At 44.7% G+C, this 22,811-nt stretch overlaps 1 protein-coding gene across 2 annotated transcripts in view; it reads right to left on the reverse strand.

Annotated features, from left to right (window-relative positions):
* Positions 1–14,686: 14,686 nt before the first annotated feature.
* CD82 (CD82 molecule) overlaps positions 14,687–22,811 on the reverse strand; it is a 36,722-nt gene continuing 28,597 nt past the window's right edge. For both annotated transcript variants that reach the window (XM_058026020.1, XM_058026019.1), the window contains exons 5-9: positions 22,621–22,695; positions 17,841–17,948; positions 15,992–16,183; positions 15,616–15,699; positions 14,687–15,113 (exon numbers count right to left, since the gene is read on the reverse strand). In XM_058026020.1, the coding sequence (XP_057882003.1) occupies positions 15,036–15,113; positions 15,616–15,699; positions 15,992–16,183; positions 17,841–17,948; positions 22,621–22,695 (537 nt within the window). In that variant the 3' untranslated portion in view covers positions 14,687–15,035. The remainder of the gene's footprint in view (positions 15,114–15,615; positions 15,700–15,991; positions 16,184–17,840; positions 17,949–22,620; positions 22,696–22,811) is intronic.

Raw genomic sequence — 22,811 nt, forward strand, 5'->3', positions numbered from 1 at the left:
GGGAAGAGGGTTCTCCTGAGCTTGGTACATCCCTCTGTGGTGGGAAGGTCACAGGACAGCTTTTGAAAGTTCCTGACCTGAAGGCCTTCCTGCTCTTTGAGGGCCTCTCTTTCCACATTGTGCTATTCCAGAAAACAGAGACCATGTCTCACAGTTGTTTTAAACACTAAGTCAAGATCAGGGTATTAGAAAAGCTGTTAAATGTTAACAGGAAAAAATGCCTAGTATTTTTGGGAGTTTCCTTGACTTGGGAGGGGAAAGGTTAAATTAGTAGGTTCACTGATGAAGAAAAACCACTGTCAAGCATTGCCTAAAGGATTATTTTACTGCCAATCAGTGGATTTTATTGTAATCTGAATTAAAAACACGCTGCTGGATATCAAAGCTCACAGGCTTTATCGCTGAGCAGGGCTATCTGTAGTAAGGACCACAAGAACTGAAAAACAAGACTTCAAATGTAAGGCTTATTCTATCCAATTAATTCAGCCTACAGAAGGGAAGTTTTAGAGGTGACATAATTGCTGAATATAGGGATTAACACACAGAAAAGCATTTAATAAGCGGAGGAGGCAAGCAGACATGCGTTTCAGTCTTTCTGTCAGAGACATAATGTGAACCAACAATTGCAAGTTCAACAAGAAAAGTTCTTTCTTATTTAAATAAGTTGTAATTTCTGGGAAGTCAGAACTACTACAGCATAACAGTGGAGGTCAGTGTCTTTTGGAGTCTTTTTGACAAGACTATATATCTTTTGTATGTAAAAACACATAGTTATTTCCTAGCTTCAGGGGAAAAACTGCAAAGGGCATGTTCAAGTTGGCTCCTTCCCTCACAAAGTCAAGATACCTCTGTGGTGCATTGACCCTTCAAGCCGTTCAGAGAAGTTTGGGGTGGGGCTGGCAGGAGAGCAGCCTGCAGGAGCACCTTTTGTACGACTGTCAGCAAGTGGCCCAGGCACTGTGTGAGCAGCCAGAGCCCAGTACCCCCAGCTACCCCTGCACACAGGAGACAGCAGACCAGCCACTGCGTGCCACAAAGGTCTAGAAGGATCTTAAGATCAGTTCAGAACAACCCACCCAATGCAGGGATCATGTATCTCCCTCTGAAGCATTTGGCAGTGGCCAGAGACAGCATTCCAAAGGAGACAGCCTCCTGGGCAGGCACAGCCTGGCAGGCACTGCAGCCTTGGCACAGGCTGAGCAGCACACAGGGTGTCCTTGGAGGGCTCCTATGCATGCAGCGACCAGAGCTGACCCTTCTTAATTTATGAGCTCGTCTGAGATCACAGCCTCATGTATTATGGCTCCAGGCTCCATTGAAATGAACTTTATTAAAATAAATTCCAGCTGCTTGGAAGGAGTTAGAGAAATGACAAAAAGAAGGCAAACTCCTCCATTCCCATACTCACTGACAGCAGAAAAAGAAATAGTTACTGGAGACCGAGCAAAATTCAGCTGGCTCAAATTGAAGAGCCATGAGAAAAGGATCTAGTCAAAGAACAAGCAATTTTGATAAAATGACATGGTTACAAATGCCAAGGCAGAACTCCCAGCTAGACAACAGGCTTAAAGCAAAGAGACAGAAGGACAAAGGGTCAGGAGGGCACCTGATAAAGCTTCTGACTGAAGGTGGGATACATTTTAATAAATCAGATTCATTTGCAAGGGGTCTTGAATGCTTGTACCTTTCCTGTTTTGTCTGTTCCCTGGCCTTTGGTCTGCTGTATTTCCTTCCCCAGGATGCCTGTGGGCTGTTAATGGAGAATATTAGGGAGCAGCACCAGGATGTACCTCACTCAGCCTGTTGTTGCCAGCAGCCTACATGCTCATTATTGTCCCCTGTTTGGTAGATGCTTCTTTTATCCTTGCTTGGCTCCTGGGGAATTTCAAAAGGATGAAATTTCTAATGAAGCCTGGCATTCTTGCCCAGCCACAGCTAATCAGAATTGCAGTCTGGTAAGGATCTCAGAAGAAAAGCTCCAGTTTTCTGTCCTTTCCTGGGTCAGCAGTGAGGAGATGAGATCTAGACCCTACCAGAGCAGCAGAATTGCTCTCCTTGGACATAGGAGTGCCCACTCCCACCTCAGGTGTTGGCACTGAAACTGCCCATTGGAGTTCCAGTAGGAGCACCTAGGCTTTCAGAAGCCAGGGATATGAGACATTAGCAGTGCTTATGTGACCTTGTCCCCATTCCTACCTTTCTGCTTCCCAGCAATGAATTCTCATTACCTTCTCACACATTTCCCCAGTTTTAACCAGCATTGCCAGCAGCCTGCTTTCCTCAAGAAATTCTGTAGTCTCCTTGCAATCATTTTTTGATAGTGCTGGAAACAGCCTTTTTCACCTCATGTCAGGCATCACAGACTATATGAGCAATACTTTTCCTGAGGTGCCTAGATCCAAGCCACCTACAGTAAAAAAAAAAAAAAACCAACCAAAAAAACCCCAAACCCACCCCAAACTAGAAGCCTGGGATCAGTGAAGTTCAGTGAAGAGGAAAGAGCCTATCTCCAGTACACTCAGCAAAGCAAAACCATTTGCCAGATAATCCTGTAAATTAGGAAGATCTGTAGATCTTCAACAGTTTAATGGCGTGTACTGCCACTGAGGGAAGGATATCACACCTCAGTAAGAACAGGTTTCACTGAAAGAGATGAGAGCGTTCTGTTTCAGCAGTAATTTCACTTAATGTCAGCTCTGTAGCCGGGGTTTCATGTGAATAGCGTAGCTGAAAGCCATTAGACTTCTCCTCATGCTATCATCAACCACTTTTGGCAAGGCCTGTTAAACAGAATAACTTGCAGAATGAGCCAGAAATAGGGCCTGTGGAACAGATTCCTCAGATCACAAATGTTAAACCATGGAAATGGATTGGTGACAAAGAGGGTGGAGAGGAGAGAGAGAAGTTTCCACACACTATTTTTTTCCCCCCATCACCCCCACACATGTGGTCTACACCCCTACATATGTTTGCCACAAGCTTAGCCCAAGAGACACTCCAGATCTTACTCAAGAGCTGAAACCTGGAAGAACCTGCCAAGTCTGACATTAACCAAAGGGCAGGGTAACAGTGTGTGGTGAGTGTAATGGAGTCACCCATGCTTAGATTCCACAGACAAGGGGCAGAGAGGTACCAAGGGCCCTGCAGAAATGACTCTGATCTCTGAGGCTCAGCCACTGAAGGCTCACCTCCCAGCTCAGATTAGGTTTTCAGCTGTGACTAGGCTGTCAGTTTAGGCACCCCAGGTGTGCTCCCAAAGTTAGAGAGATGAAGCGTGCTTTGGGGAGCACTTGGCTTTGAAAGAAGGTTCTTTGAATTTTATGGCTCCTTCCAGTCTTGCCTCTACTTCTCTCTTCCCCACTACCACTGGATTAGTTTACCAATTTTCACAGAAACATTATGAGCATGAAAGAAAATGTCTCTTCACTTAGCAAAATCCAAAGTGTGCCAAGATAGATGGTTGCTGAAGAGTGAATACCATTCAGGCCATGTCAGATCAGAAATAAGGAAGCTAAATTTTTCTAGCAAAAAAAAAAAAATTAAATACAGAAAGAGGGTAAGAGGGTTACCATGTGACACAATTCTTCTATCATGCTTATACAATTCTTCTAAAAATTAAAGTTATACATCTATGTTTCATAGAGACATTTAGGAAAAATAAGTATGTAAGTTTGATAGACTTGGAGACTTGCATCTTTGAAATTCCTGAGAAGATATTACAGAAAAACAGAAATACAAATGTATGTACTAACACATTACTGGTGACATAAGTTAATTTAGGGAGACCTATTAGGAGAATGAGATAGTTAATATAAATGTGTTATTTTATTTATCACAAATGTTTGTGTACTTGATTTAAAAGACACTAAAGATTTAGTGGGCCTTGGGATATAGGCTGGGGATTTTTACAAAGCTATAAATGAAAAGGGAGAAGAAAGGAGAAACACATTTCATTTTATATACCCAGTACTGAGACTGGAGCTAAATACAGAATAACAGAACAGTGCTCCCAAATAGCCACAACTCTGTCACACGGGGGCCTGGCAGGTAACATATGGAACTGTTAGATGGAAAATGACCCACCAATTTTTGGCTTCAGTTGAACTTTTTTCCCAATGGAGTAAGAGCAGTAACTAAATAAAAATTCATGGAATAGGCTGAATGATGCAGGTCCATATCTTATCAGAGCTGGTGCCTATGTTCAAATGATGAATTAGTTTTGGCAACTGAATTTGGAAATTTATTGCTGTTTTTATTTTCCTTCAGTGGAAGAAAGATGAGCAGTTGGAAAGGAAGCCTATAAATCTTAACATTAGAGAGGGGAAAGGGCAAGGTGTTTTACATACATACAGGGGCTAGACAAGAAATTGTTTTTTCTAGACACAAAGAGCAATGTGCAACAGATTCCTTTTGAAGATTTTTCATTTACTGAAAAATAGAAAGAATATTCAGTGCACATCCCCTTTGTTCTTTTAATTCCAGGTTTTATTAATTTTCACTGAAAAATCTGTAGGCATTTCAACATGAATAAAAACCGACAGCTTCTTTTACATAAAAAAGTGATCACAGATTTTTGCCAGAAAGAGGAAATCACAAAAGAAAGCAAAGCTCTCTACCTCTTTGGAAGATGACATAACCAGAGTTTTTCTGGGATGAGAAAAGTTTGGGAATCACCTCACCCTTAGATGAAGTATCTGACCCAAAGAGAGGTTTGCTGCTCTCCACTATGGATCACAGATGGGGAATGCACATTCCCAATCGGGAAATAGCCAAGTAGAACAAGGCTGTTGAAGGGGTGATGGGAGCAGCAATTGTAAATGATAAAAAATCCTGAAATCAGTTGAAAGCAGTCTGAGGAGCTCCAGCCTGCAGAGGAAAGAACAAGAAGATGCAGCAGATATTCAACTGTCCTCATAAAACTTTCCCTTGGCTATTTGCAGTGATTCCTACTATCCCCAGGCAAGATGAACAAAATTACCTAATTAGGCCCCATCTTCAAAAGTCCCAATTAAACCAGCTCCTCATCTTCTCTTGCTGAGAGGCACCCTGCATTCTCTGATTGAAGCTGGTGGCAGCATTTAATGTAGTATGCTGAGAGCTTATGGCTAAGAGTTAGAAGCTCTGAGAATCTCTCCTGTGCCTGTGAATTTGGGATGGAGCTGGTAAGCAGCAGGCTCTAGAAGGAACATGGACACTTTAGTTTGAAATGAGCCCTTGAGGAAGTTCATAAACTCTCTGGTAATGGCAGGTGATGAGGGTTATGAGGACTGGCAGTAGCTTCAGAAGAGGTTTGCCTCTTACCTTGGCAAGCACAAGGGAAACTCCCTTCTCTGCCTCCTCTTCCCATTAAACAAAACAACCCCCTCAGAGCATTTTGGAAAGGAGCATTAGAGCACTAGGATGACAAGGCATTCTGCAACATGGGTCTGAGGAACTGCTTCCAAGAAAGAAATCCTCATACACACAGATCACAGGAACTTGAGCCCTTTTCATATCAAAGCAACTTGCTCAAGGGCCTCCAAAGTGCATTTTCCATTCCAAGGCCTAATGGAGTTGGAAACCTTCATGGAATGAGAAAAGATAAATTTCTGCCAAAGAGCCCCACTCCCTGGATTTTTAAGAAATCAAAATGTTTCAAGCTGCTAGGTCTGCAACTAAATATGGGATAAAATGGGATACTTTATCCTATTAACAACACTGCCTTCACACTCCTTTTTCTTCAAGTCCCTAGTTTAAGAAGGATTAGAGTTGTGGGAGGTGAGGGAGGGAGAAAAAGCATTGAAAGGAGAAAAACTGCTAAAAGACAAAGCAATGACACTTTAGACAATGGAAAACTGAAATTAAATATAATTGTATAATTGGAGTAAGGCAGGATCAAACATTTCTGATTTATTACACAGCTTGACTCTTGATTTCCAAGGAGTAAAATCAGCACTCTGATATATTGTGTGACTCACAGAAAAAAAAACAGTTTCAACTTGAAACTGTAGGATAATGGTGACAAGATCTACAGCTGATGACTCTGCAGCACCCTATATATAAGCTTTTGGGGTGTGATTTCCACATCAAGATCAGACCAGGTTGTGGCTGAAGTGAAGCCTTAGATCATGCCAAAGTTTTTTTCTTGATCTTAGTTTTAAATCCAGTCCAGTAACCACTTGCGACATCAAGCCTCATGCATTTACCAAAACCTTCACAAACTTTTCTCTTAAAACTACAAGTCCTGGATAAATTTCCAAAACTCCTTTTAGTCCTCAAACTCTCCTGAATGCTTTCCAAGCCTGGCCTCACCTAAGGCTGTCCTGACTGGCACCTAAATATCCATGGCCCTTCTTGGAACCAGCCTTTATTCTTGCCCTTTAGGCAAGGAAAGGCAGAACAGAATGATAACTCTTAATCCCAGCCCAGTTGTCTTGGTCTGGGAGAATAAAGGGTTGAGCATGAAGCAGTTACTCAGGAGATTCCATCACTATGTCAGAAGCTAGCAGACTAACCTTTCCCACCAAGCTGATTTCAGGGTAGAGACAAAGAGACTGCTTTCTCCTCTACCTCTGCTTTACCCTCCCTTTGCTACTGGAGCATAGGAGTCCCCAGCATGGCTTGTGAGCAATTCAAGAGGAGAGAAGAAGATCTCATTACAATTTTGCTGCCTATTAAAGAGTGAGACAATTGAGTGTTGGTAAAGAGTAAATAGCTGTATGCAATTATGAGAATCGCCAGACATCTCATGTCAGGCAAGACTATTGCCTAATAGGAAGACAATATAATCCTGCTGTTGCCTTGCTCAGATGAGAGAGACTTGAGCTAATTAGCTTCCACTATAGCCAGGCATGAAACTGCCAACTTTATTTTATGATAGCCATCTGAACTGTGATGTGCTCTCTGCATCTTCTCATCACATAAAAGCTGGTGTAACCAGCTTCACTACTCTCACAAAGTGCAAGCTCCTCACTAATGACCACAGGGATACTGAGGGAAATCTAAGAGAAAGCAAGAGAAGGTTCCCAAATCCCAGACCTCTGTCCCTGGAAGGACATCTTCCCACTTCTGCTCACAGCTCACCAGTGTTAGGAGATTGGTTACAGCCAAGAGACTGGACCCCACAGCATCCTGCAGCCAAACCTTCTCATCAAGTTTTGGTATTCATTAGCCGAAGCAGGAACTGCTGGGGACTCCAGGAAGAGGCAGCAAGCGTGAGAACCAATGTTCAATCTCGGTGTTACAGGAGGCAGGAGATTGTTTTCATAACATCTGTGGTGAGAGTGTATAAGGCAATAGACAGACTGCCAATACTTGGAACTACTCAAAAGGCTACTCTGGCAACCTCACAGATTGTTTTATAAACAACTGGTTTCAAACTGATCCTTAAGTTAATGGGAAAGACAACAGAGTCGCTTAAGGATAAAGGTGCTGTGGTTTCTGCATTCCCTGCTGGCTCCTTCCACAACAGCAGCCCTGCACTGCAGTGCTCACATCAGGCACAGAGGTTCTGTTCATCCATCTCTCACTGCTGGCAAGAACCAGTGTGGCAAACCTCACTCTCAGGTGGCTTTGACACCTGACAGCAGATAAAATAATGAAAACAGTAGTTCAGTACTGAAATACTGCTGCAGCTGAAATGCAGCCTACCTGTCTTGTAAGTCCCAGTCCCCTGAGAACAACTCTTCCAGAGAAATTTTCTTCCTGCATCCCCCCCATGGCTGGCTGCAACTCATCCTGCTACCCTTCATGGCCATACCACGGCCTGGCACTTGCTCAGCAAACCAACCTACCTGGCCATGCTGGCTGGCTCCTCAGGGCAGGGCACTGCTCTGGGGTGGCTCCTCCTGTCACTGCCTTGTCAGGCCAAGCCCACACCACCACTCTCTGTCCCAGACACCTCCCTTACCTCCAGACCATGTGCCAAGGCCTCCCCCTCCTCCTCAGGCAGTTCATTCCTAAGAGTACACCTCACCTTCCAGAGGCTCCCACGCTGCCCCAGCCCACCTTCCACACCACCTCACTTCCACAGGTTCATACAGACCTGGTACTCATGCATTTCCACATAAAAACCAAACAAGACAAAAAAAATCTCTTCAAAAACACCCACCAAACCTCACACACCAGTAGCAGTGGCTGCATCATTTCAGCTTCTCCACCACCTCTCTCCCCAGCCTCTCAGCACACAAGGAGACATTAGCTCCCACCAAGCACCAACGTGACACCAGGGACACACCTGCTGCCATGCAGGCACTGAAGCAAAATCCTGTGTAAAACTGTGCTCAGTTTCCAGGTGACTGGGAATGCACTGGTCTTGAGGAAAGGCATCCACTGATTTCTCCAGGCAGCTTCCCTCACACACCACATGGAGCCCACCTCACTTCTGCTCTGCCCTACTTTGTTCTGCAGCTCTGAAGTTTGCTCTGTAGCAACTGAAGCCCACAGTTGTCTAGAGAAGCCTCTCCAAAATACAAGTGCTCAGGTGTCAGGTTCTTTGCCCAAGTAAAAAGTGACAGGATGGAGGAAACAGCCTCAAGTAGCACTGAGGAGTGGGAAGAAAGGGGATTAGATTGAACACCAGAAAAAACTCGTTACTGAAAGGGTTGGCAAGCATTCCTTAGTCTATCCCACCTCAGAAGACCAACACACCCTGGTTTTAGGTCACAAGTTTAGAATATAGCTTTATAATCCTATTTTGTTCAATCTCAAGTCTTTTACATAATTTTTACTATGAGGTAACCACTGAGAAAGCAGAAGAAATCCCTCAATCAGAAGTTATTCAACTATTTTCAGTCTGCTTATGCAGAAGAAAAAAAGAACCAAAACCACTTTGTTTTAGAGGAACTTACATCCTCAAGGGAAAAATGGTTATGCAAAAAAAATCCTAATCAGTGCTTACCAGAGTTAATTACAACATCATATCAAAAGAACAACTTATTTTTGAATACTTTAGAGTATAGTGAAAAAACCTCTGCCAAAATTAAAGGTCTGCACTGTGCTGGGTTATTGTTCCAGGCTGTCTGCAGACATCACTGCATGAGTTATACTATTCTGACATCATTTTGCAAGTTCAGTGCACAAAGCACATGCCTATACTATAACATGACAGGACCTCACATTTCCACCCTAGTAAACCCCAAATAGTTTCCAGAAGGGCTAGGCAGAAAATACCCAGGAAGCACTCTGGGTAAGCCATACAGATGATCACATGCTCTGGGATTCTTGCTGTCTCTGAAGAACTTCCATATGTCGAGTCTGTAACTCTAAGGAGGGCAAAAAGAAGGAAAAAGTTAGTCTGGTGCACAATCCTCTGATCTCCTGCACTGTCACAACTGCTGCTTTGGAGCTGGTTACCTGATGGTGGCAGACAGATTCCAGAAGAATTGCAGACAGACAATCTCCAGAAAAATTGTTTGGACAAGGAGAGACAACATGGAAAAGATTTAAGCTTATGAACAGCAGATAACGCTGGCCAGAAACACATGATGGTAGAAGTTTGGCAGTCTGGTGACACAGTGAGGACCTGGGGTCCTGCAGGAGGCCTAGGTCTGATGTCAGTATAGTTCCTAACCTGGTAAACACTCACAGAATGAAGAGCAATATCAGGATAATCCCTGAGCTGCTGCCATTGTTCAAAGAAACGTTGTGAAGAAATGGGAGTTACATCTGGACCCCAAAGGTGGAAAGGAAAAGGCTCTCTTGTTTCCTAAAGATAAGGCCTGTTGTAGTTACAGAAGTAGGTTTCCATACTTTCTGCTAAACTCTGCATTGTTGAGGACAGAGGAGTTACTCCATGATGCCATTCATCAGTGAGAGAGCTATAGGAAAGAAGATAACAGAGAGAAATTTAATTGAAGTGCATGAAAATACCATCCTTGGGGCCTAAAGCAGCATCTTCCCTCTCAGATTCCATACCTCATAAAGCATCTACATATTACTTGGAGCATTATCCTTCTTTTAAATCCCTATTTTAAATGGAGCTAATATTTTTTGCCCAGAGAGCTGAGAATAGTTTTTCTCCAGGTACACAGCATCCAATATTCCCCTAACTCCTCCCCACAAAAGCCAAACAGCTCACAAACCCCAATCAATTGTATTATTAGGAGCTTAGAGGAGAGAAACCAGACAATTTATCCTTGTGAGAAGAAAGAATTCATGGCCAGGGTTACAGAATTTACTTAGGAGAAGGTAATTTCCCATGTTTGGCAGAGAAGATTCCTGCCACAAGGCAAAAAAATTGCATGAACTCTGCCAGCACACACCTGCTAGAAAGTGTTTATAATGGCTAAAGCACATTTAGTAGCTTTACTAGCAACATTTTACTAATAGCTCTGGTTCACTAATTGCGTATTTTTTGCTAAGGGCCTTTTGCCAGTGTACAAGTGTTCGAAGACTCGCATGCTAGTAGATTTTTACATTGACAAGCTTTTAGTATCAACCTGGTTTAAGATGTCATTCAGAAATGCTGGCTGCTAACTGAGGCTTATATGTAATAAAAGGCCAAGGCTAGAGCAGAGTCTCAGAGGCTGATGGGGTAGAGCCAGCCCATGAATAATTGAGGGTAGGTTCTCCATTTATGGCATTGAGTGGTAGCATTTGTGAGAACCCCAGGGTCCTTTGGCTTTTCAGCAGCGAGCCCCTGTGGCTGCCCATTCCTCACTTTCCTCAACAATGTCACAGAGTCTGACACCAGCACTTGCAGTCTGTCCCTTGGCAGCCAGAAACCAGGCTTTTCTGAAGTCTACCACATTCAGCCTAAATCCTGAACAAAGCTGGCAGGGACCAGCCACACCACCCACCACACATGGGAGAATTATAGGGAAAAGAACAGCTGCCCCATGTTAAATTGGGGTATGTTCCATACAGAAAACAAGATGCATTGTGACCTACAGACTTACCCTTAGCCACTCGAACTAATGCAATTCCTTTTCCCACTCCAGAAAAAAGAAAACAACACCTCATGGAAAGAATTATAGCAGCTCGTGAGTGCTTCATGATCACACAGAACAAGAAACGTCACCAGTTCATTACCAGGGGCCTTGCTTCAGGCCACAGGGTGGTCACAACTCTGCTCTTGCAATATTAATTATTGGCCTGGGACAGCCACAGAGCAGCTTATTGGCTGTGCACAAAATGCTTCCATGTGCTGAGCTTCTGCAGAGGCTGGCCCTGTGGGCTTTGCTAGACAAGCACTGCAGCTCCCAAGAAGTCTGAGTGCTAGGCTGATTTCAAGCTCCAGCAGCAAATCTCCACCTCTGGAGAGGAGCTGGGAGCCTGGCCCAAGGAGCAGCAGCAGAGATTTCTTAATCTCTGAAGATCTGAGGACTTTCTTCCTGGAATCTTATTGAAATCAATTTTTTAAGTATTCAATGCACTCTCGTTCCCCTCTGACTGACAACTCAAAGGAACTGAGGATGAAGGGAAACAGGGAAAAATGGGGACAAGAAGCATCATGGGAATTCCCTCATGCTGAACTTCCAGACCTAGGTAGAGCAGAAACACAAGAAGGAAACACAACTCTCACAATAGTGGAAGACATGCAACAAAATATCCAATTTTGTGTGCTTCCCCAAGAAATGGAAGGGAAAATTATCCCTAAAAATGCCAAGCATGTAGCACAAATCGTTTACGAGGAGAATACATCTGTAATTACAAGTTAATTTAGCTACCCTGCTGCCAGGAGTAACCGGGAGCAGACGGAAGCGATCAGTGTCATCTTCCCATTCCCCTGGGACCAGCCCGGCTGGGTTTTCTTGGTGGAACACCTCCCTCCAGTGGCCAAAGGCAAGTGGTTTCCACAGAGCTCGGGCAGAGCTGGGGACACAAGCTGGGACAAGCAATTGTCCTCAAGTCCCCTGCTTTCTCCTTCCAGCTCCACAACAGGCTGGGTGGAAACCAGCAGCGCCCTTCCCACCTAGGAGGCATCTGTCAGGGCTGGCAGTTCTGCCAGGAGTGTAGCCCTCCAAGTTGTGGGGCCCTGGGAAAGCACTGCCTCCTGATTAAAGCAGGGTGCTCTGGGAAATCAAACAGAAAGGGGACACTCCATGTGACCAAGAACCAAGCTCTCCTCAAGCACAGCCCAGGACAGCCTAAAGGAACAAGTTGTACTCACAAGTAGGACAGATCATTGCACCCTACTGTGGCTCCAGGATCCATTTAAGGCCCTCTTGCTCTGCACTCATCTGGTCAGGGCTGCTGAAATCCTGACTTAGAACAGTTGCCACCAGTGTTGTCTTGTAGCATCCCAGTGCCTTCTCTGCAAACTTCACTGTTTCTTCAAAACATATATGAGGACTTAGGCCATGCTTATTACTTCCTAAAGCAACAGCTGTAAAATTCATTAGTACACCATCTTAGTTTCTTCTAAGCCATTGGTCCAGATGCACCAATATGGTGCAGGATCTGAAGGAATTTTGAGATCCAGCTCATATCCACTTCTCAGTTCCTTAGCTGAGAAAAGCAAGATTTATATAGTTGGTCTATCTACTTCTGAAGAGCTTTTCAGTCAAGGCCAGCATGTGGTGACATAAACTATGAAAAACGGCCATCTAGCTTTCTTCCTTCTCACAGTGTCAGGGCAGGGGCTGAGGAATCCTACTGAAAGTGAGTAGGAAAAAATGATATAGTTAAGCTTGCAAGAGCTGTATGCACTGTGAGCATAGCAGCAACCTTGTATTTCATCAGAATTAGTCCCCAAGGCTTATGATTTCAAACTGTGCAGATTGTGCAGATCTGAAGTAACATCTTCAAGTATTTTGCTTAGGAGATAGCATGTTCAAGGAACTATCACTCAGTCAGCTCACCCTAAGACAAACATACTTCATAAAACAAGAGAAAGTTTACTTTAGAATACAGCCCAGAAAAATTGTAACCTCCCCCTGCTGGGCAGGATCTTTAGAGCCCACACTGATCTCACACATGTGCATCAGACCTTTTGGTACTTTGAACAAACAAGATGTCAGTGATCTGCACGTAAAGCAGAAAGGGGTGGAGAGGAAGCAAGGGGAAAACACTTCAATACACAAGTCTCAGGCAGAGAGATATATTTTTTAGCAAAGTCTTTATTACAGAAATATTCACTCTCTAGACTTTTATATCTGTACATGCATTTCTTCCAGTAGGAAGACATTGCTAAAAACAGACAAAAACAAAAAAGGAAATCCAAAATGGACTCCTTTTTCCTTGCTGCTCAGCATTGGCATCTGTAACTGAACAAGAATCTTACAAATAAGAAGAACTCATTAGAGAATAGACTTTGTGTTACAAAAGCTAGCAAGCTTTACTGCTAAAGGTGCCTTCTGCTATAGAAAAGGTCAGCTTGAAGGATCTGTGCAGGAAGGGGCAGATATCTCAGAATTGCAAACCTTATCCACAAAAACCAGTTGCCCAGTCATACTCCCCAATCATCTGTCCAAGACAGAGCAGGGACTCACTGCTGGGGCCCTGATTCTCTGCACCAGCCTTTCTTCCCAGAAGGAAAACCAAGTAGGTTTTACCAAGTAGGGTTATTACTACCTGCCCCACCCCTGTCAGGAGACAGTCCTGGAACCACCTCTGTAAGGCAAAGGCTCACTCACCAAGTACCTTGTAACAGGTGCCTGGCAAGGACCATCCACTTATCTGCCATCCAGCTTCCTGATGTCACAGTCATTGTACCATGTGTAACAGCAGGAAATCTGCTGTGCCCAAGACACCTCTGAAAGGGAGGATTTGCACCCAGCTCTCTTATGTAAGCAGTTGGGGCAGTGCTTCTTGTGCATTTCCTACCTTCTTCTGGTCTACATCACTCCTTGCTGCTGACCACTCAACAGAACAAATAGCCCAGCCATTAGCACAGAAACCTGCAGCCTGCACAACTGCAGAACCTGCTACTTATCTGCTGCAGTGCTAGCACTTGAGGCAGAACTCAGGATGCAGCCATGGCTCCAGACAACAGTGGAATCAGAAGAATGGACAACTGAAATAAAAGCAATTTATCTTTACATCCCAGCTACAGAACCTATACTGGGCACTGATACCAGTGATATTCCCAATATACAGCATCAGCAATCCAGTCAGATATTTCCATATTCATATCTAAATCCACAGCTAACAAATTTTATGTTCATAAAGGAGCAGGGGAAGAATCAAATTAATTGTAATCTCTATAAAGTTGGCAAACCAAGAATGCAAAGAGCAGAGCCAGCCTGGGGCTGAGTCCACAGTATGCAGCAGTCTCTGAAGTAACCTCCAAGCTGACAGGAGCCAGCAAAGCAGAGCTAGGGGGAGAGGAGAAGATAAAGAGGCAAATGGGGGAAACGTGTCAAATCCAAAACCCAAGGGATTCATTCCAGAAGCAGCTGAGCACCACCACCACAATCTGCCAGGTCACACTAGGAATAAACAAGTAGGCTTGGCTCCCTCCTGGTGGCTTCTCATCATGCTCAAAGGGAAGAGCTCCACTGAAGGCAAGGCATAGCTGACTCCAGAAACAGGAGAAGCGAGTGTGACAGTAGCTCTCTGTATTTCAGATCAGAACCTAGGCTGGAAGATGTACAGTAGGAGCTGAATCAGGTCAACTGCAAGGGAAGAGAAGGCCTATAAAGCATGACTAGTTACCACAAGTCAGTGAAGCAAGTGAAGCTACCAAAGCACTGGAATCTCAACAGAATTCCTGGCTCATGAGACTTCAGGGGGAGGTGAAAAGATGTGCAGAAGAGCAAGGGAGAGAAAAGTTATTGTATGTTAGGTCCAGTGGGTTGCACAATGAAGATATGAATAGTATTGTTTAACATGGAGCAGACAGCAAAAGCATTGTTCCCTCAGGTTAATCAGTGTCTCGTGTGACACAAGACAGTTTAAGTTCTGCTTCTTGAAGTAGAAATAATCCAGAGGCAGGATGCAGGTGGCCCAAGGGCCCTATTGACAGAAGATCAGGCTGTGTTGCAGCTCTAACAGTTCTTAGCAGAGTGGTATCAGATATGGGATGTCAAAGAAATAATGGTTGTTGGACAGTCTGGGCAGGAATGTTCTGTTTGCTCCTTTCTCTGCGGTGCCGTAGCTCTGGAGTAGCCAACTCAAGACTTGGGCACTTTGGTGTAGTCTTCACTGTGTATGTTCTTGCAAAGCGAAATGGCCAGTATCATCCCCAGCAGCTGGAACAAGTATGAAGAGCGGGAACAAAATCAGCAACCAGACAGATAAGGTGGGAAGAACAGGTGATATTGGGGAGCAGAATACAGTGAACATCTTTTAATGACACCATACAGGTGAATAGAGTTAGTCCTCAACACAAGGCAAATGCAGTAAACTGAAATGACAAAAAATTTGGCTTCATAAAGATGTGACTTCATCTGGAAACTATGTTATGAGCTTTTTAAGGCAACAAATGGGATTTCACTAAAGTGGGATTTTGCTTGCCTCAGTATTCTGGTTACAGAATTGCCAAAAGTCAGATACAGCAGGCAGAACCACAAGTAGACAAGGCTTTGTTCGATTTTTAATCCAGTCAACAAAAGCCACAGTTCAGGCAGACACAACCACAAGCTAGAACTGCACTGTCATTAAACCAGGTGTCTATTACTTGAGAAAACAGCTTTGCCTTTAAAAAAGTCTCCATGAGAAGACAGTATAGGTTCATGTCAGGAAATTACCTACCTCTATAACAGCAACACCAGTGCAAACCCCAAGAATGATACCAAGGTTGTCCTTCAGCCACTCCTCTACACCATCCATGCATCCCTATAGAGAAAACACAGCCACAAAGAAGAGAAGCATGGATCTAAATATGTCAAAACTGAAAATCCATAACATATCTTTGCACACAGGAATTATCCCAGTTACATGCTATACCATGTTTCATGGAAGCTTTTGCAGAAAATGGCAGGATCCCTGTCACCCTGTCCCCCCTTGCCCCAAATTCCACAGGTACTTCAAGCAATAAGGACATGAAAGAAGTGCTCTAGATTTTCAGAGGAACAAAGGCAAGGCAGCCTCCGTGGAAGCTTCACAGGGCCCAGACATACTCACTCACCTGCTCATGAACAGGCCAGTCAGCATATGTTGCTGTGCCATTGAGAGGGTCTTCCAGATTGCAGAAACCTCTTCCTTCCACTAAGTCCTTAGATCTATTGGAGCAGGAGCACGGATACTCAGTATTGCTTTTGTTCCTTAGAATCTCATTTTTTTCCCATTCCTTTGCTCCAGTCCAGCCACAGCAGGCAATCTAATAATGACAGAGAAATCATTACAGTCTTACTCTTTGCACTGGCAAGATAACTGCCCATGACAATAGGCAGGTAGAAGCACTCAGGAGCTCTCGGTGCAAGAACAGTCATGCCATACAGTCTGCATGAATTAGCAGCGCTAAACGCCACCCTGGCTGCTTATGTACAGAGCTGCCCAGAACACAGGGACATTATTTCCTACCGAAGAGCCACTCTGCTAACAAAACAAGAGTTCAAGGGCCCCGGTCTCCGCCGCGGCCCGGGGCAGCAGCAGCCGCCACACGGGGGCGTCCCCAGGCCGCCAAGGCCCGGCACGGCACCGCGCACCAGCGCCCGCCCGGGAGCAGCACGGACCGGCTGCAACACGGGATAAGGAAAATTCCCGTCCAAAGAAACACCTACATTCCTATAGAGCCACGTGATAAAACCCTACTTGCTGAAGGGAAAAGCACATCGGGAAGTCTAGCAAGCAGTAAGATCCTAAGCATGGATCCCAGTGCTTGCCCAGCAGTACAGAGCAGAAAGGCTTGTCCTACGTCAAGGTAGAAGTTTAGGGAAAATCCTTCTTTGCTTGGAAAGAAAAAGTAACGTTTCTGCTGTAACAGACATGAGATACAAACAGCTGAACATCCACATCAGGACAAGCATTTGGTTTCCAAAAGGGTGCTGTGAAGACACAGCCTCCAGAAGGAACTACATTTCCTTCACAAGAGGTTTGGACTTTAAACTCCCAGTTTACAGAACCCCACCATCTTTCAAATACTAACTCCAGTGTGTGAGATGAAGTAGACTCTTAACACTCAAATTCTCTATCTCTGCAAAACCTTTTTCTTCTGTTCCTACACAAAAGAAGGGCCCAAGCAGCAGCCTCTCTCCACAGTAGAATCAGGCTTCTCTTGAGTTCACTACCAAGGAGTTACAACTGCAGTGAAAAAACATACATAACTCATTCTCCAAGGAGGAGAAACACTGCAGGTCAGTGCTGTGCAAAGCAAAGAACAGACAGAAGACAAATGCTGTTACTTGTACTTACTACCCATCAGTCCCACGCTGGCCATGTGTTTAACTACAACAGCCAGCCAGCTCTGAAGCTTGTGGTTTGGCAGTAAACAGCTGTCATGACTCCAGTGTGCTTGAATACCCTCTAGTTGCTCAAGAGCTGACCCTGATGCTAAAACAGAAACCATGGGCAGTTGGATGGCTCCCAAGAACGCCGATACTTGCAAAAGAACCATCACAATAAGCAAGCAACATGCACCAAGTAGTAAGGCAGGTGGTGCTGTTGACTTGCCTGGCAATAAACTAGGGACTTTTTGTTACAAAAATCATGTACAGAATGTTTTTCACACATTAGTATTCAGGAGGCCTAGCAGAAAAAGAGAAGTGTTGGAGAGCCACTTGACAGGCTAGATACACTAGCACACAGCCAACACTAGCTAGCTCTAACACTCAGCAGACAAGAATGGTTCAGGGTCTGACACAGAAGCACCAAGCAAGACCATTTTCTAGTCTGCAGGCACCAAACCTCACAGGCCACTTTGTAGATCAGCCAGATCAATATGCAATAGTTGCTTTTCTGTCCTCAGCCTACTTTAAAGGTCATTGCCTGCACTGACAAATAGCATCATCTACCTCTTGCTGCCCCCCACAACTCACCTGTATCTGCACATAGTCCCATGCATCTTGCAAGTTCCTCTTATCTTCATCCGAAGGGTCATACTTTTCAATCAGACCTACAACTATGCCAGACAACTCAGCTTTCAACTGGCAAGAAAAAAAAGAGGCAGGAGAGTTAGATTATCAGTTCTTGTAGCCTTTTATTTGGTCTTTCAGATACACATACAAAGCTACAGTCACTCATAAAAGCTGACTGCAAATAATTAACAAGTACAGGTAAGGGCAGCAGCTTTGCTGCTCAACAGCCAAAGCACCAGCAAGTCCTTGCCAGGACATGGGGAAAGCCTACAAACCAGGAGAGCAGTAAGGAAACAGATCAAGTATGGTTACTTGCTAAGACACAGGCTGAACAACTAACTGCCTGCCCCAGACAAGACAGATGTGCAAGGTTAAGTGCAAGCTGAAGGACAACACTGCCTTAAGGACTCACAGGTTATGTGTTTCTAACCCTGCTCCAGGATCTCTGCCACTGCAGCTCATCTCCACTGCTCAGAGAAGGTGTAAACCACTCTGCTCATGAATGGAGATGGGTTTGCTGATACACAGCTGATGGAAACCTGCCTTTTTCACAAGGTGCTGATCTACCTCTCCCCAAATTCCCACAAGTCCTGTTTCTATATTAAGACAGGAAGTATTACAACTACCTATGCTGCTCATTAACAGTCTTATCACAAAGTTCAGGTGTATCAAATCATCCCTTCACCACCATTCCTTTTCCAGAGATATTTACAACACCCTTCAGTTTGATGAGAGGTGCAAGCTACCACCTGGCAGACTCCTTCACCTTCTCCCTCCCAGCTACTTCTGAAGCTCTTCTTAACCAGCCTGTACATAAGGACTGCTAAGGACAGACCCAGATTCACAAGAGGTTGAAGAAAAGTGCCATTAGACTACCCAAGGCATAGGATAGACTTACATCAACCTAAGCACCAGGATGTTCCCATCCCACCTGTTACCTTTTTGACTGTGGTGCTACAGCATATTTCAAATCAGTGGAAATGGGTTTTCTCTTTTCTTCTATTATCAAGCATTTTCAATCACCATGACAAATACCAGGACACTCAGCAAGAGGAAGCACTGCCTACTGTTGAGAGAAGCTTCTCTACATCAGCAACTCCTCTTCCTAGGAAAACTGCAGCTCAGTTCACTGGGATCAGCTATGTCAGGCCAGACGGATGGGAGCTGCATGATCTTTCTTCTCATGATGTCTATCTCTTCCCCTTTTAATTACTTCACTTCCCTTTTTCTTCCCTTCAAATCAAGGCAACCTGACCTGGTTCTCACTAATGAGATTGGCCTTGGCTGCTGCCATAAGCCTTATCAGTTACTGAACCTGTGAGTTCCCACCCTGACCCCTCCTGCACACTGCTGCTCCACATGCAGAGGGAGGCAAGGAGAGCTGGGTTTGTTTTCCTACCCTGGGCCCATCTTGCCCCTTAGCTATTGGGTCAGATGGAGCCTACTGCAGGATCCCACCACAAGCAGACAGGACTTGAACCTGATGTCCCCAACCACAGCTGCATAGGGAAGCTGTATGTCTGCTTTGCCCTTAGTCTTACAAAAGAACAGCAAAGAAATCCTGCAAACAGCTCTTGTTTCAAAAAGTGAAGCATTTCAAATTAAAGAAAAAAAAATTCAGGCTTTCCTAGGTGTTGTAGCAAGCAATCTGAGAGAGGGGGAATATTATGCAAACAGTGGCACAGTTCTGGAGCCACATAGGCAGCTTGCTTGTGGGTTTAACCTATAAAGCAGCCCAAAGGGAAAACACAGGCATCTGCAGCTGTTCACCCTTAAGCACCTGGCAGAGGAAAACTGAAAGAGCAACAAGCCAGAAAGGCACACAGAACGCACAGGCTTTCAACATTCTAACCATCTCCACCCATTTAAAGTTATCAGGACTTAGCACTGTGTGAGACATGAATACCTCAGGAAATGGCTACCCTTGCTTTCAGGGCTTCTTGCCCCTTCCCACTCTGGCAAGCCCAGTGTCCGAAAGCACAATCCCACCACTTCCAAGCAGGGGCACTTAGATCCTAGGCACCAAAGCCACAGCTCACTGCCAGAAAGCAGCAAGGCTGTCAGTCTCCCCACCACATGGGTTACTGTAGAGGGAGATGGGGAATGCTGAATGCCAGAGGCAAGACCAGGTCTTTGATCACACAATAGATTGTGCAGGCTTCTTCCCCTATCAGACACTGTCAGTCATCTATCCTGTTCCTGTCAGATCCAAGCTAGATCCTTTCCTCAGCACTTATTAGCATCTAGCCTGCACACAAAAGCAGGCTCAAAAAACTGGAGGGAGCTCTCCTCTGCCATGTCACTTCAGATTCTGAAACTCATGCATAGTCCACAGCCCCAGACAAGTCGCTGCATGCAATCACACAGGCCTGTCTGCTGCAAACAATAGCTAGCAAGTAGGGCTATTCCCAAAACACCACCAATCTCCTTTACTCAAGGCACTCAGAGCCAAGCTGCACAGAACTGTGTGAACTAGGCCAAGAGAGAACTTGCCCAGGCTCTCACACATTTAGGGGCTTGTGATCTACTAGATGTAGGTGATAGCAACATTCAGTTCACAAAGCAGAATATCATTTGCAGCATTTGTGATGTTACTATGTTGTTGACGACAAAAAACCCCCACCACAGAGTTTCAGCCACTAACAAATGTAGGGAAACTAATCTTGCATCAACATCCTCCCAAAAGTACTGGGCAATTCCAGTCTGAAGGGGCATTCCTCTAACAATGCCCATGGGAGAGGCAAAGCAGCAGCCTTCCTGTCAGAGGCTCAGCCTTTTACAGTTACACTAACTCTATTCCAGTATACTTTCATTTGTCAGTGTGGGGGAGGATTTTGACACCAAAAAGGAAAACAGATATGCCAATAATAACTTCAAGTGAATCCATAGAAATAAATACTTCAGTTACAAGTGAAGGACTGAGTACCACCTTGCTACATTCTGGATCCAAAATCTTTTCCTTCACACTTGTTGTTCCTTGTTTTATATCTAACCAAGTTCCTGAAGTCAGAAAGAAATAAACACAAAGAACACAATAGACATCTGGGGACTGGCTGTTGAGCAGTTTCAGTGTGCCTCACTGTGCTCCAAGCTGCCCTGGGATGACGTACAGCCAGCGAAGCAGAGCGACTCGCACAGCAGCACTGAAGCGCAGCCCCAAACCACTGTGCTGGAGGTTTCAGCCAAGACCTTCCTCAAGCAGCTTTTCTTAGTGCTCTATGCAGGTGCTTTAGAGGATCCCTGAAAAGAGAATGGCTCTAGAACAGCTTTTCATTTCATTTTGTTCATTAGGGACTGAACAGGAGCATTTGTTCAAAGCCCAGCTTCCCTGACCATTCTCCCAGATCTATAAAAGTGATGATGCCAATCACACAAGCTCCAACAGCTGTGGAAAACAACCCCCAGCACTTTTAAACTCTCCCTGGTCTGATGAGGTTTAAATGAAGAACTACAGCTTAAAAGTTGGAGTTTTCTAGAGTAGATTGGCAACTGGAGGAGAAATGCTAACAGAGGTACAGAATTTCCTGGTTTGAAGTCACATTTCCCCATCGCAGGGGAATGCCCATCTCCACACCTCCATATCTGCATTAGTCAGAGCTGTTTGTTGAGAATTATCTTTACACACCAGTTTTAGTCACTGTTTTAGTTTCTCCTTCAGTTTCTTCCAGCCCAGAGAGCAAGCTACAGTCACACCACATTTGGCAAGGAACCCAGCCGACAGCTGCTCAGTCACCACAGTAACAAAGCTTACATCAGTTATGCTGGTGACAGGCACCTTCCCCCTGCCCCAAACTTCTCCACCCGGCCCCATCCATAACCTCCTCAACTGTTCTGCTTTCTGTAGCCATCTAGCTAAAGAGTTGGCTGAGGAGAAGTAAGCACAGCCACACAGTAGTATATACAGCTATGCAGCAAAGGACAGGGTTACCCACAACTTGTACCCGAAGCCAATAGTGACCCCACAGCTATAACTTGCTTCCACTGCATAAATGTGGCTCCCAGTTTAGCTCTTAAGTAACTGAAGACCTGATCAGGCACTGCCTTGGCCAGTCAACCTATAACCAAGATGGACTGTTGCAATGCACTTAGGTAGCTCAAAACCAGGTAGCTCCCTTTTACACTACGAAGCATATTGGAGCTCTAGAAGCACACACTGTGAAACTGCTTTCCTGGCAAAGGAATCCACTTCAAAATATTAAACCACTTGGCTTTAAACTCCAGCTGTAGAACGGGAACCATCAGATATTTGGGTTTGCTTCTGTGGAGAGAGGACAGCTCTTTCAAGAAGAGTTCCACCCACAGACGCAGAAAGACTGAAAGGACAGAACAAGATGGCACAAGGAGGAAGACCAGTCAAAAAAGTGCTCAGGCTGGTAATTCCTCAAGACACCAGGGATGGCAACATGGTAGAAACCACTGCTACTACCTGCCCAAATAGCTGTCTACAGCAGGATCAAGAGAAGGTATGGTCTAAAGCATTTTAGGACTTTTTTTTTTCCCCATTATTCCCACTACCCAAAAATAATGCCTGCATACCAAATAAAGTTTCATAATCCTTAAGAAAACAGCACTATTGAGGCAGATACAGAAAAATCAAATAGCAAAGCTATTGAGCTAGGAGAAAAGGAGAATCTAGTTATGCCTGCTAGCAGGATAGCCCAGTTTGGAAAAAAGAATTTCTAGGTATCACCCTTCTCCCAAGCCAAGACTAAGGAAAAGATGCATGGTAATAAAGACTCACCGTTTCTTTCTGGAAGTAGATGACCAGTGCAGCAGCAACCTGAGCTAAGAGGATTATCATCAGGCAGGTGAAGTACTGGAAACAAAAAACAACAGGTGATCACTGTCAGTCTTTAGAAAGGTCTGTGTACAAAAGTTAATGAAATTACACACAACAATTTTGCCTGCAGACGAACTCTGCTATCAACAATG

The sequence above is a fragment of the Melospiza georgiana genome, chromosome 6, assembly GCF_028018845.1.
Source record: "Melospiza georgiana isolate bMelGeo1 chromosome 6, bMelGeo1.pri, whole genome shotgun sequence".
NCBI lineage: Eukaryota > Metazoa > Chordata > Aves > Passeriformes > Passerellidae > Melospiza > Melospiza georgiana.